This window comes from Pinus tabuliformis, chromosome 1_2 (genome assembly GCF_031772625.1).
Source record: "Pinus tabuliformis cultivar Carrire ecotype Pingquan chromosome 1_2, CPIR1, whole genome shotgun sequence".
NCBI lineage: Eukaryota > Viridiplantae > Streptophyta > Pinopsida > Pinales > Pinaceae > Pinus > Pinus tabuliformis.
In genome coordinates this window covers 804,209,760-804,222,859 of record NC_142298.1, presented here as the reverse complement: position 1 = coordinate 804,222,859, position 13,100 = coordinate 804,209,760, and the positions used below count along the sequence as shown (strand labels likewise).

The following is a 13,100-nucleotide window of genomic DNA, read 5'->3' as shown; positions in this document are numbered from 1 at the left end:
TATTGCAGCAGTAAGTGGAAGAGTACGAAAACATTATTGCAGCAGGGCGTGGAAGAGAACAGGAAGAGCAGAAAACGGAAACAGGAGGAACAGAAATGGTCGTGGAAGAAAACAGGAAGAGAAAAAAGTTGAAGAGGAGAAACAGAAATTTCACGACAGATGTCAACAATTTGCCCGCTGAAGGTGCACGCCAGCTGTCAAGCATAGAAACAAAAGGACGACGAAAAGCTCACTCAAAGGAAGGCCTATCGGCCTAAATATATAAAGTTTATGATATATTATAATTTGTTCTTTAAAATTTTAATTTCAAAATTAATATTAATTAAAATATATTATAAAATAAAATTAATATTAATTTTAAAAACATTTTAAAATAAAATTATATAGGCAATGTGGCCCACAAACTAGATGATGATTGAACTTATAACTTCTTCACCACATAAACTAGATAACGATTGAACTTATCACTTCTTCACCACATTTACTAGCTATCAGGCAAGACCCATCATCATCATCATCCCAAATTATAAAATTCAAATTTCCAAAAATTACATCGTCATCATCATCATCATCTCAAATTAATTAATTCAATTATAAAATTCAGATTTCCAAAAGTTACATGGTTATATATATATAGATACATGTGTGAGAGCTTTAGCTTTGAGTTCCCCCAAAGATATGCCATGAGAGATTCTGTCTCCTCTAGGCATCATCATCATCCCAAATTAATTAATTCAATTATAAAATTCAAATTTCCAAAAGTTTCATCGTCATCATCATCATCATCTGGTTAGTTTGGGGTATGTATAGGATGGAGACGATATGCGGAGGAAGGCACAGGGTTCGACCCTGAAACCCTAGGCCTAGGGCCTAGGCGACACTGACAGGCTACTCTTCATCGAGCAGGCACGGGCAGGACTGATGGCAGACCCTCCGTGGATCCACGGTTTCGAGGTACACTAGCTGTTGACAGATGGGCGGTTTCCCCTTTTTGGTGACTACGGTTAGGTTCTCGGAGGTTTAGCGCTGCCGGTTTAGGTGTTGACCGCTGTACCCCGAGTTTTTACCTCTGTCAAACCTAGCCCATGACGGTTTTGAACAGTTTTACCTAAATCATTCCGGTGCTTTTGTCCCCTGGCGTTTCAAGGAGCGTGCTTTGTGGTAACGGGTTACAATGAGGTGTCATTTATTTACGCGGTTTAGTAAACATGGTTTTCCATAGCGAGTGTTATAGACATTTTTGTGCCTTACAGCATGAAGCATGAAATGTCCATAATCTAAGGGATCCAAAGTCCCTAAACATGTTGTTCCTACCCCTAGAGGAACAAGGTCAGCAAACCACAGCAATCCAAATCAGTTCTCCACTGAAAATTACTCAAAAACAAGTCAATTCTGGATCATGTCAACTGCTCCACTGAGCATCTGCGCTGAATGTCAACTGCTCCATGGTCTACCTGCGTTGAATGTCAACTCCAACAAAGGCTACCTGCGATGAGCGAGATTTGACAAGTGGAAGTCTCATTCCTCAATGTGTCAGTGCCCAGGAAGCTTCCAAAATGACACTTGGATCAGGGAATTCGCCTAGTGATGAGTAAGAGGTTCTTAAACTCCAAGTGGAAGCAAGGATCTCCAAGTGGACTCAAGAACTGAAGAAGAACTGGAGTTAGAGAGGACACTAGTCACACATCAAGCTGACTCATGCTCTCTCCAAAACTCTATATAAGGATCTCTACCCTATGAGATCTGGAGGCTGGAATCTTGTGAATGTAAAGAATTGTTGTTGGTTTGAGTTTAGAATTATTGAGGTGATTTGCTTTGAAGGAGGTGAAGAGGAGATTTCTTTCTGCTGGGAAGGTGATGCTGGATTGGGCCTCTTATGGTTGTATCACTTCCTGAACCTTACTTCTTCCATTAATAAAGCATTTGAGGTTCTTCTATATGCATGTGTTTCAATGATGTATTGATGTACTTGTGTATTTGATTTATTCTAATCCTTGAATCAATTATGAATGTATGCTTCTTGTAGTTTCCCTCTCTTGTCATTTTGCAGGATCTTGGTGTAGCTGGGCCCGTGAAAGAGCAAGGAGCTGGGAGCAAGCAGCAAGGAGAGAAGATTGGATCAACCATTAGCGGAAGACATCGGTTAGTGGATCTCTTTCTCCCTCCTTTTACTTTCATAAAGAAGAAATCTTAGATAGCTTTGCTTCAATTGTTGCTAAGGAACTGTCACCCTTAGAGTGGGATAGGGTCATTCCGTATTGGATACTTTTCCCTACAACAAACTGGCGACTCCGCTGGGGATCATATCTTGTTGGTTGTTTGTGTTTCTTGCTATTCATTTCCTAAACACAGGGAGTACCGAATCGAACTGCATTTGAATCTTTCAGATGCAAAGTAGAGGGCAGCTACTCTAGCTCAGTTTCTGGGCATGTTTATGATTTGAAGAGCTGATCCACAAGGACTCTAATAGCTCTTTGTGATAGTCTTCATCCTCCTTTGAATCATCCTCTAGTGTGTACCTGATTGTTAGCTTTGATTTGGCCAAAAACTGTTGATTTTTGAGAAAACTGCAACCCGGAACCCAGGAGGGACGAGAGTTTCTCCTCCAACGCAGCTGCTGTGAAGACAGTCTGCCTTTCAACGCAGGTCCCGTGAAGGCTACCTGCGTTGAATGTCAAACTGACTGTGTTCCACCTGCGCTGAACCAGTTTTGCATTGTGCAACTGGGGTTCTCTGACTTCTGTTGCCCAGTTTTCAGTCTTGTTTTTGCAGCCTGTTAGCAGTCAATGTACCTATCTGAAACCACCTTTCTTTGCCACTATTCCGCCTCGGTTGTATAAAGAAACTGTATTTGTTCTTAGTGTATTTCTTACATCATTTGCAGTTTCCCATAACGAAAGTGAACTAGTCCTGCTGTGACCTCTTAGATCTAGACCTGTCATAAGTGTCGTTTTGATCCTAAGAGTTAGTTTGTTTGTTGTTCATAGTTGATTGAGCTTTTGCTTTCTTCATATGGTTTGAATTGATACATTTCTGGTGTCGAAACAAGTAAATCATAAGGTGTCTTTTGATTTTGGACTAAAAACTTGTTTGCTTTCACTTGAAATTGAATTCAAAATTATACAACAGCTTTCTTTTTGTAATACATCAACATTAAGAAAGAGAAAAGAAATACCTGCATTGTGCATGTGCATTTTGACAGCTTGCATGTTGATTTAGGGAAAAGTGCATTAGTGTGTGCTCTATGATCTGTGTGAAAAGATGATGTCTTTCTTTTCCCTCAGTAGTTAAGATTTTCATAAGTTGAAAGAATTGAAAAAGCTTGCTTATCATTCTTAGACTGCATTTAGGAGTTGTACCATACATCACGTGGTGATCCATAAAGGCAAACTGCTAAACAAGATCAACCTAAAATGAATTGAATTTACATAACAACGCTTTGAAACATAACGCAAACACATAGAGGTCTAAGCTAGAGACGTGTTCCGGCGTCGTTAAACGTGATATCTTAGCGTTGAGTGGTTGGGTGATTCCTCCACGGTGAAGCGATAAGTATCAATACGGACTTGTGCTCCCACGTATCGTCGCGTATATATTGGGAGACCCCTATAGGAATAAAGCCTTTATCCATAGGAAGTCGTGTCGGCCGCCCTACTGATCGCAATGTAGTGAACACAGCATTCACGAAGATCGACCACCCGTACCGTAAAACGTATTCTGTGGTTTTGCGAAAAGTTTGGCACACCCTCTGCCTAGATCTCCAGAGTAGTTTCTTTTGGCCTTTTTCAGACTCTATAACAGAAAAAGTCCACCCGAGCATTTGTCACTTCGGGCTCGTTAAAACATCGAAGGAGACTAGAGTCATCTTTAGCTTTTTCTCGACTCTTTAAAAGTGAAAAAGCAAGTTGTGTCTAAAAGCGTCTAATAAAATTCATTCAATTCGGAAACACATTTTCCCTTTTGTATTTTGGTTGATCGAGTAATCCGCAATCGTGGAAGAAAGTCAATTAAAACCCCGTCGTTCGCGGAGGCTTACGAGTCAACCGTATTTGTCTCCGAAATCGAAAACAGTACGGGCAAAGCGAACTCGTTTAACCGGTTCGAAATCTCCTATCAAAGTTAGAACAACTGTTCCAACAACATCTGAGATTCCGGTTACTCCAAACATTTCTGGAAACCTTGCCTCTATTGAAGAAGTTCAACAGCCACAGAGGAACAGTAATACTGATCCTAGTCTGAGAACAAGTACTTGCATTACTGAACCAGTTCCATCTGTAACTAGTCCAGAGAGTATTGTTCCTCTAACAACTGTCGTTGTCGAAACAACCCCTTCTTCGGCACCAGAAATATTTTACGGACCTGACGGTCTTCCCCTTCCACCTGGTCTGATTGCGATAGAGGAAATTGTAGAAGATCCGCAAGCGAGTACTCCAACCCATTTTGGAGTCGGGGTCACTCTATTTCCTTCGACATCAGAAGTTAGCCTATCACCAGGGGAAGTTCTTGTAGAATCGCTAGGCAATCTAATGGATAGACTTAAAATGTCTGAACAACCGTCGACATCTAGGACTGTGTCAAATGACACAGCGACAGCAGAACCCCCTGCCGCCACTCCGACAATGTTTGCCGGCATACCATCTGTCCCAACTAGCTCTCAACAGCTGGAAGGAGCCCCTTCAGGGGCTATGACGACAATGTGGTATGTTCCTGTTTGTTCTTCCGCGATAATACCCAGTAACTCTTATGTTGGAACTCAACAAATTGATCCATATGGAGGTCAATTTGGGCAATCCAGTTCTCAAGGGTTAGCAATCCCTTTCAGTGTAGGATCGCCACCGTATGGGGGGCAATATGCCCTTTCATTACCCCCTCCGGGAGGTTACCCATACGGGAGTTCACAACAGTATTCAGGTTATACTGGAATTACGACGAGTGGTTGGGTACCTATGTTACCCCAACAACCAAGAGTTGTGTATTCTATGCAACAATGTGTACCTGTGAAAAACATCCCAACAACACCAGCGATTGTAACCGTGTCGCAGGTTCAAACGATGCCTATTGTATGTCAACCTCAGATTTCTCAGGTTGTAATGCAACAGCCCCTTGACCCCGCGACACAACCACAATCACCAACTGGTGGGGCGACACAAGTACAAACGGGTACCATTACCCCACATCTTGGTCCAACGGTTAGTATAGCACAACAGAACATGGCTTCGCAACCGTGGCTGGTGCAATACCAACAACCACAATTCCAGCAAGTGTACCAAGGTTCTGAGCAGCAGATCTTTGCGAACGGGGGACAACCGTATATCCAAAACGGTCAAAATCAACCACTTTACAGTGGTGTAGTCCACCAACCGTATCAGTCATACCAACATCAATTACATTATGCTGGTATGCAAAGACCAACTGCTCAGGCGATTCCATCGTATCCTGGGTATGCTTCGCCTAATCTGAGTCAACAGTTACCATTCGTGGCAACTCTAGAGTTACCAGATTTACACCGGTTGACAAATGATCTGATTGCTTATGCCCCTTGGTGGCCAGCGATTCCTCACAAACTTCCTTCGGACATTCCTAAATTCAATGGAAATCCAGGTGAAGACCCGTCGAATCACATGATGACTTTTCATCTGTGGTGTTCGTCGAACACTCTAAACGATGATTCGATAAGACTTCGCCTTTTTCAGAGGACATTGACAGGTCCAGCGGCTAAATGGTATATTGAATTACCTAGAGCCTCTTTCGACAATTTCAGCTCCTTAGCCACAACTTTCTTAACCCATTTTCAATTACCGATAAGGTATGAAACGGGAACCGAAATATTAACCAACTTCAAACAGACAACTGCTACTCACATATCTGATCATATACATGAGTGGCGTCGTCGTCGTAGGATGGTAAAAACATACGTTCCCGATCAGCTATTAGCTGAATGGTTTATAAAGTCTTTACTTCCGGCCATAACGGAAGATGTGGCCAAGGGGGGAGTCGTAACAGAGGAGCAAGTCATTGCTCGTGCTCAATATCTAGACTTAGTATATACTCAGTCTGGCACGCTCTACAACAAGATACCTGACGCCCCTACACCAGAATTTTCAATTCCTCCCCCTCCTAAGTCAACTAGTGACTCTCATGCCGGTGATGGCGTGATTGGCGCGGCAAACGCGAATTCAACAAAGGCTTTGCCTAAGAAAGCCCGTAAGAATTCGAATCAAAATGCAAAAGAAGACATTCTTGCTTCGGAAGTAAATGCCATATCGACAGATAAAGGCAAAGAAACCAATCAACCAGGAACGAGGCAGAGTCGGGGAAAAGCGAAAGAAGGCTAAATCCCTAAAATCGAGAAGGTTAGTCGGGAACCTGTTACTTGGAATGGATGTTCAAGTTGAGGACGCGTTGGAGGTGGCAGAATGCACGCTTGTGGGCCGTGTAAGGGGGCATCCGATCTCGGGCAAATCTCTACAGCAATGGGCGGAGCGTCTATGGATGGAAACCCCGGCAAAGTCTTTCAAAGCGGCCACTCTGGTAAACGGTTGGTTCATGATCAGGTTCGGTAGCAAAGAAGCCATGGAGTGGGTTGAAGGAAGGAATTGGGCTTTTGGGAAGCGCCCAGTTTTCTTCAAAAGATGGTCTCCACTCTTCGACGCGTCCAAGGAAAAGGTGGAAGAATTTCCCGTCTGGGTAAGGGCACCTGGACTCCCACCGTTTCTCTGGGTGGAGTCCATCTTCACCTCTATTGGGAATTCGCTGGGTACGTTTCTGGAAGCTGATATGTCTTTTCTAGACACTCATGAAAGGGCGGTGGCAAGGATACTGGTGCGTCTGAATCCAAGTGAAGGGCTTGTAGACTCGATAAATTTGCAATACAGGGAGTATGTATTTGAACAGTTGTTGGACTACGAATTACTTCCGTTTAGGTGCCACAGATGTCACGAGATCGGACATCTGGCGAGGGATTGTCCTATGGGGCGGCGCAGAAGGAGGGTTCAAAAACCCATCGAGCAGAGGGAGAGGAACAAGGTTGATGATATAAATATGACATGGAAGATTAACTCAGAGGACAAGCCCACTGAAGGAGCGCTTCTACAGGAGGATGAAGCTCAGGCTCAGACAGAAGGAGCCCCGATTCCAGCGGCTGAGATTCTGAGCGGAGCCGAAGAGCCCCATGGTGGAGAAACTGAGGCCGATGCAAATGATCTCCCCGGTAAGCAAACAATCCCTCTGTCCACTGTATGCTTTCCAGAGTCAAATATTGTACTCTCTTCTATGGAGTCCCCTCTGATTTCAAATTGCAAAGATATTTGTAAAAACATTGATCAATTAACTGTAGACATTCCTTCCATTGATCTGAAAAGTGAAGTGTTATCTTTAAATATTCCAGCCACAGACTTTTCCACACCTGCCCGCACTTATAATCTCAGATCTCTCAGCAAAAAGTCTGACCCTCTTCCTGATTTGGGGGATCCTGTGGGTGGATTGGGTCCTTCTTCGTCTAAACCCTCTCAGAAAAAGGGTAGAGGGAGAAAGTCTGATCTGTCCAAAGCTCAAGTTAAAGCAAAACTGGATGTGGCTGACGGAAAACAAAAATTGATTTCTGGGGCGCTTAGAGCAGCAAAACCCCCTGAGGCAGTTATAAAATGATCTGTTTATCATGGAACTGCAGGGGTTTAACCAGTAAACCCAAAAAACTGGCTTTGAAGGAATTAATCTCTCGCTACAACCCGGATCTGGTTTTTCTGCAAGAAACTTTGGGAAGGGGTGTAGATATTGAACCTGTCCTCAATTCTCTCCTCCCGGGATGGACCTTTGTAGCCCTAGATGCAGTAGGTCATTCGGGGGGTCTCGCCATGGGATGCAGGGATGGCAGACTGAAAATTTTGAGTTTCTGGGGTATGCAAAATGCGATGGGTATGGAGGTTATCTACCCAGATTTCGATTTTTCTTTCCTGGTAGTAAATGTCTACGGGCCCTGCCAGGCAAGGGTTGCTTTCTGGAACGCTTTCATGTCTAAAGATTTCCTAAAAGGAAAAAATCTGATAATTGGAGGTGATTTAAACTTCTCTTTGGGGAATGCGGAGGCCTGGGGACCTTCGGCCAGAACTGATCCTCTATCAGATTATTTTGCTCAACTTCTCCTATCCCACAAACTGATAGATGTAAACTTTATTAAGGCAAAGCCCACCTGGCGAAATAGAAGAACTGGGGAAGAGAGGATAGCAAAACGGCTTGATCGTTTCCTTATAAATGACTTGATGGCGTCCAATGTCCCGATGTTCAGGCAATGGGCGGGTGAAGGGGGAAATTTTGATCACTTCCCCATCCTCTTAGAACTATCCAAGCCTCCCCCAAAGCCTGCAGCTCCTTTTAAATTCAATGCTTCATGGCTGCAAGAAGAGTCTTTCAATATGCTGTTCAGGAATACTTGGAGGCACACGGGTAGGGACTCTTCTGGATCCAAAGGGGCTCTCTTTATGGAAAATCTTAAAAGACTTAAGAAAGCAACTGTAGAGTGGGCTTCTGAAAGAAGGAAATCTCAAAATGAGGCCTTGACTAAAATTGATGAAGAGCTCCGAACTCTAGAAGAAACTGAGGCGGACGCTTATGCTTCTCAGGAGTCAAAAGATAGGATCGTGGCCCTTGAGAAAGCGCGAGCTAAGATTTTACTAGACAAAGAGGAAGAATGGAGACTAAAGAGTAGGGCAATTTGGTTAAAAGCAGGGGATGAGAATACAAAATTTTTTCACAATTATGCAAAGGGTCGGAGAAATGCAAATACAATCTGGAAGCTAAAGGACCATGAGGGCAGAGAGGTCTCGTCTTTTGAGGCCTTGTCAACCCTGGGGAAGAATCACTTTAAATCCTTGTTTTCAGATCCAGGAGGGGTTTCTCTAGCTGAAATTATCAGAACAGCTCAAGCCTTCCCTCGGTTTGTGGAGGGGGAAGAGGCAGAAGATCTTTTTAGAGAGGTGACAAAAGAGGAAGTTGAAAGTATTGTAAAATCAATGGCAAAAGACAAAAGTCCGGGGCCAGATGGATGGACTGTTGAACTCTTCACTCATTTCTTCGATCTGATTGGGGAAGAACTAACGGAAGTGGTGGATTTATGCTCCTTTCAATGCTACTTTCATTGCCCTTATTCCTAAAAAGGAGGATCCGGAATCTTTTGAGGATTTCAGGCCGATCTCACTGTGCAACTGCATTTACAAAATCATTGCAAAAACCATTGCAGTTCGCCGGAAACCGATCCTATCAAGCTGCATTTCTCTGGAACAATTTGGTTTTTTGGATGGTCGCCAAATACATGAAGCTATAGGGGTGGCTCAGGAGACCATTCATAGCATCAGGGTCTCAAAAGCAAAAGGGGTTGTGCTAAAAATTGACCTATCCAAAGCTTATGACAGAATCAGCTGGAATTATTTAAGGATGCTGCTAACACACCTGGGTTTCAAGGTGGATTTCATAAGTTGGATCATGGGATGTATATCAAATGCAAGTTTTGCAATATTAATAAACGGGGCAGCATCCCAGTTTTTCAGAAGTCAAAGGGGATTGAGGCAAGGGTGTCCCCTTTCTCCTCTGCTTTTTCTTCTTGCTGCTGAAGGCCTCAGCAGATTGATATCATCTGCCAAAAGATCAGGTTTGGTAAAAGGTTTGGAAGTAGCTGTAAATTTGTTTATTACCCATCTCCTATTTGTAGATGATATTTTACTATTTACAAATGGAAGCTTAAATGAAATTAAAGAGCTTAAAAGCATTCTTGACTTGTTCTTGAAAGCGACAGGCCTTCAAATAAACTCTAGAAAATCCCAGCTTATTCTGGAGGGTTTCAATAGACAGGAGGAACTTCTGGTTTTATCTTACCTCCCATTTGAGGCCTGTAAACTGGAGAATCCTTTCAAATATCTTGGTTTTTGGTTAAAACCTCATTTGTACAAAAAGCAGGACTGGAGCTGGCTGGTGGCAAAGATTGAACAAAGAATATCCCATTGGAGTTTCAAGTGGCTGTCCCGAGCAGGCAGGTTGACTCTGGTGAATTCTGTCCTCCAGGCCATGCCTGTGTTCTAGGCAGCTCTAACATGGATCCCTAAAGGTATACTTCACAAGATCAAACAACTTTGCAACAGATTTCTTTGGTCAGGGACAAAGGAGGACTCAGTGCTTCCTTGGGTGTCATGGGATAAAATTGCAAGGCCAAAAGACTGGGGCGGTTGGGGCATTAAAAATCTCATTGACTTCAGCTCCTCCTTAGCAGCAAAGTCTGGATGGCGTCTAATCTCTGCTGAGAATCTTTGGACCAAAGTAGTAAAAAGAAAATATATAGATCCCATGCCCCTAGAAGATTGGATAAGGAGCACAAACAAGAAAGGAAGGAACTTCTCCGTGATATGGAAAGCCACAGTAGATGCTTTCAAAGTAATTGAACAGGGTCTGGCTTAGCAGGTAGGAAATGGTGAAAATGTAAGAATTGGAAGAGACCCTTGGGTTGGATGCAATGAAACTTTCGCCCTTCCTCCTGAACTGATTGGTCACCTGGATTCGAAGGGGATTTTTGGTTTAAATCAGATTGCAAATACGGGTCAGTCAACCATTTGGGGTCAAGCATGGAAATCCGAAGATGAGTTAGGAATTGATCCCAGGTGGAGGAATGAGTGGGGGGTTTTCCTTCAGGAGCTAAAGAGATCAAATGTCAGAATTCAAGACAGGCCAGATCAATTGGTGTGGGCTCATGCAGAAAATGGAGCCTACTCCCCAAAGGCGGGATATGCTTTCTTGATGAAGAAGAAAGGGTGGGTAGTCCCAGAATGGTGGGCAAAGCCCCTTCTGAAATTGAAGTGTCCCAAGAAAGCGAGATTATTTTTCTGGTGTGTCTTAAGAAAGAAAATCCCTACCTGGGACATTCTTCAAGCCAGATTTAAATAGGGTCCAGGTAGGTGCCCCCTATGTTTCTTAGACTCAGAATCCATCTGCCATTTGTTCATCTCTTGTCCGTTTGCAAGGAAAGTTTGGGAAGAAGTGCAAAAGCTCTTGGGGAAAAATGTTCGTTGGGAAGGGGATTCTTTTCTCTCTGCTTGGGAATATTGGTGGAATCATTATCCAGAAAGGAACCTTAGGAATCTCCCCCCCATCCTCTGTTGGGGTATCTGGATTGCTAGAAACAGAAGCATTTTCAGAGAGCAGCTTACTCCAGCGGAGGTGATTGCAATTCAAAGTTCAGCCATCCTTACTAGCATCCCGGAGCCCGAGGATCCAAAAATCTCAGTCCAAAAAAAGGAAGAACGGATCAAGGAAGGTATTCCGTGGGCCTACTTTGACGGGGCAGCTCAAAACAATACCGCGGGTGCTGGTATTGTTATTCATATCAATCCCTCTCACTCTCTCAAAGCTGCTGTGGGGTTGGGCCCAGGCACCAACAATTTTGCTGAACTCCTGGCTCTAAAACTCCTTCTCTGCTGGCTCATAAACAGGAACATTTTCACTATTCAGATCTTTGGTGACTCCCTGAATGTAATTAACTGGGTCATTGGAAAATACAGGTGTCAAAATTATATGTTGAGACCACTTCTGGAAGAGATTCAAAATTTAAAACTTCACTTTAATTCTTTTTCCATTGAACATATCTACAGGGACAGGAACGAAGATGCAGATAGGCTTTCTAAAGAGGGTTTGCAGCTCGCTGTGGACTCGTGGAGGATAGCTGAAAAGATGAACGATCAGATCCGTGTGTCGGATCTACCTCCTTACACTTAATTTTGCTGCTACAGGATGCATTGACAGTCTTTCTACAGCACTTCTTTCTTGCTTCAGATCAAAAAACTGTGCTGGTTTTTATTACCTTTTGTTTCATCGGATTTGCTTTAAAAACTCTTTTATGAAAACAGCTCCGTGGGTTGTTTTCCTGCTGTAAAAGGAGGCCCACGTTATTTTTTTTTTTTTTTTTGTCATGAAAAATCACTTGACAGAGTTGCCCATAGTAGGCAATGGTACAGTGCTGGAAGTAGGCGGAAAAATGCTTATGTGTTTTCTGGTTTTTTGCTTGGATGGTGACTCAAAGGGGAGCATGTCTTTCGCTTTGAGGAATGATGGTGGTCTAAAGATCACAGAACCAGCTGGAATGTTAATTCATGTGCTTGTAACTTTTTTATTTCTTATAAAAAGGTTCGTTTTTTTCTTCGGAAAAAAAATCATCATCATCATCATCATCAAAATTATTAATTCAATTATAAAATTTAAATTTCTAAAAATCACATAGTTATATATATATATATATATATAGATATATACCCAAAGATATGCCATCATCATCATCATCATCAAATTAATTCAATTATAAAATTTAAATTTCCAAAAATTACATAGTTATATATATAAAACTTATTTAAATACCCAAAGATATGCCATGAGAGATTATGTCATCGTCATCATCAAATCAATTCAATTATAAAATTTAAATTTCCAGAAATTACATAGTTATATATATATATAAAGATATGCCATGAGAGATTCTGTCATCGTCATCATCAAATTAATTCAATTATAAAATTGAAATTTCCAAAAATTACATAGTTATATATATATATATATATATATATATATATATATATATATATATATATATATATAATTTAAATACCCAAAGATCATCATCAATGCATTTATGCTTTTTTTTTTTTAAATATATAAAATGATAAATCATATTTATAACATAGCATTTTCTATTTTATATATATATATATATATATATTAGATATATTTATTATAGTATTGCTAGGTTACAATTTGAAATTAAAATTTGAAATTTATTAGGAAACATTTTACCATCAAGGAATACACAAGCTCAAATCAGACTTACTGAGGGTCCCGATGAGATCATCTGGGCATATGCAAAACATGGTGTTTACTCTCCAAAGCTGGGATATCTCAGGCTCATGGAACCTTATAAACCCCCAGACATACAACCCACCTGGAAGGCGATATGGAAGCTCAAGGCAGCACCTAGGACGAGACTCCTGATGTGGAACATAATATTCGACAAAATACCCACAGGCTCCAACCTCATGAAGCGGTCCTTCTATGGACCCTTCCGCTGTCACCTC

The 13,100-nt window shown here is 42.1% G+C and overlaps 1 protein-coding gene across 1 annotated transcript; it reads left to right on the top strand.

Moving 5' to 3' along the window:
• Positions 1-9,477: 9,477 nt before the first annotated feature.
• Positions 9,478-11,754, top strand: LOC149208339 (uncharacterized). The gene is made up of 4 exons (XM_089398304.1): positions 9,478-10,021; positions 10,145-10,305; positions 10,447-10,868; positions 11,004-11,754. The coding sequence occupies exons 1-4, from the start codon at positions 9,478-9,480 to the stop codon at positions 11,752-11,754; spliced, it is 1,878 nt and encodes a 625-aa protein (XP_089254430.1).
• Positions 11,755-13,100: the final 1,346 nt, after the last annotated feature.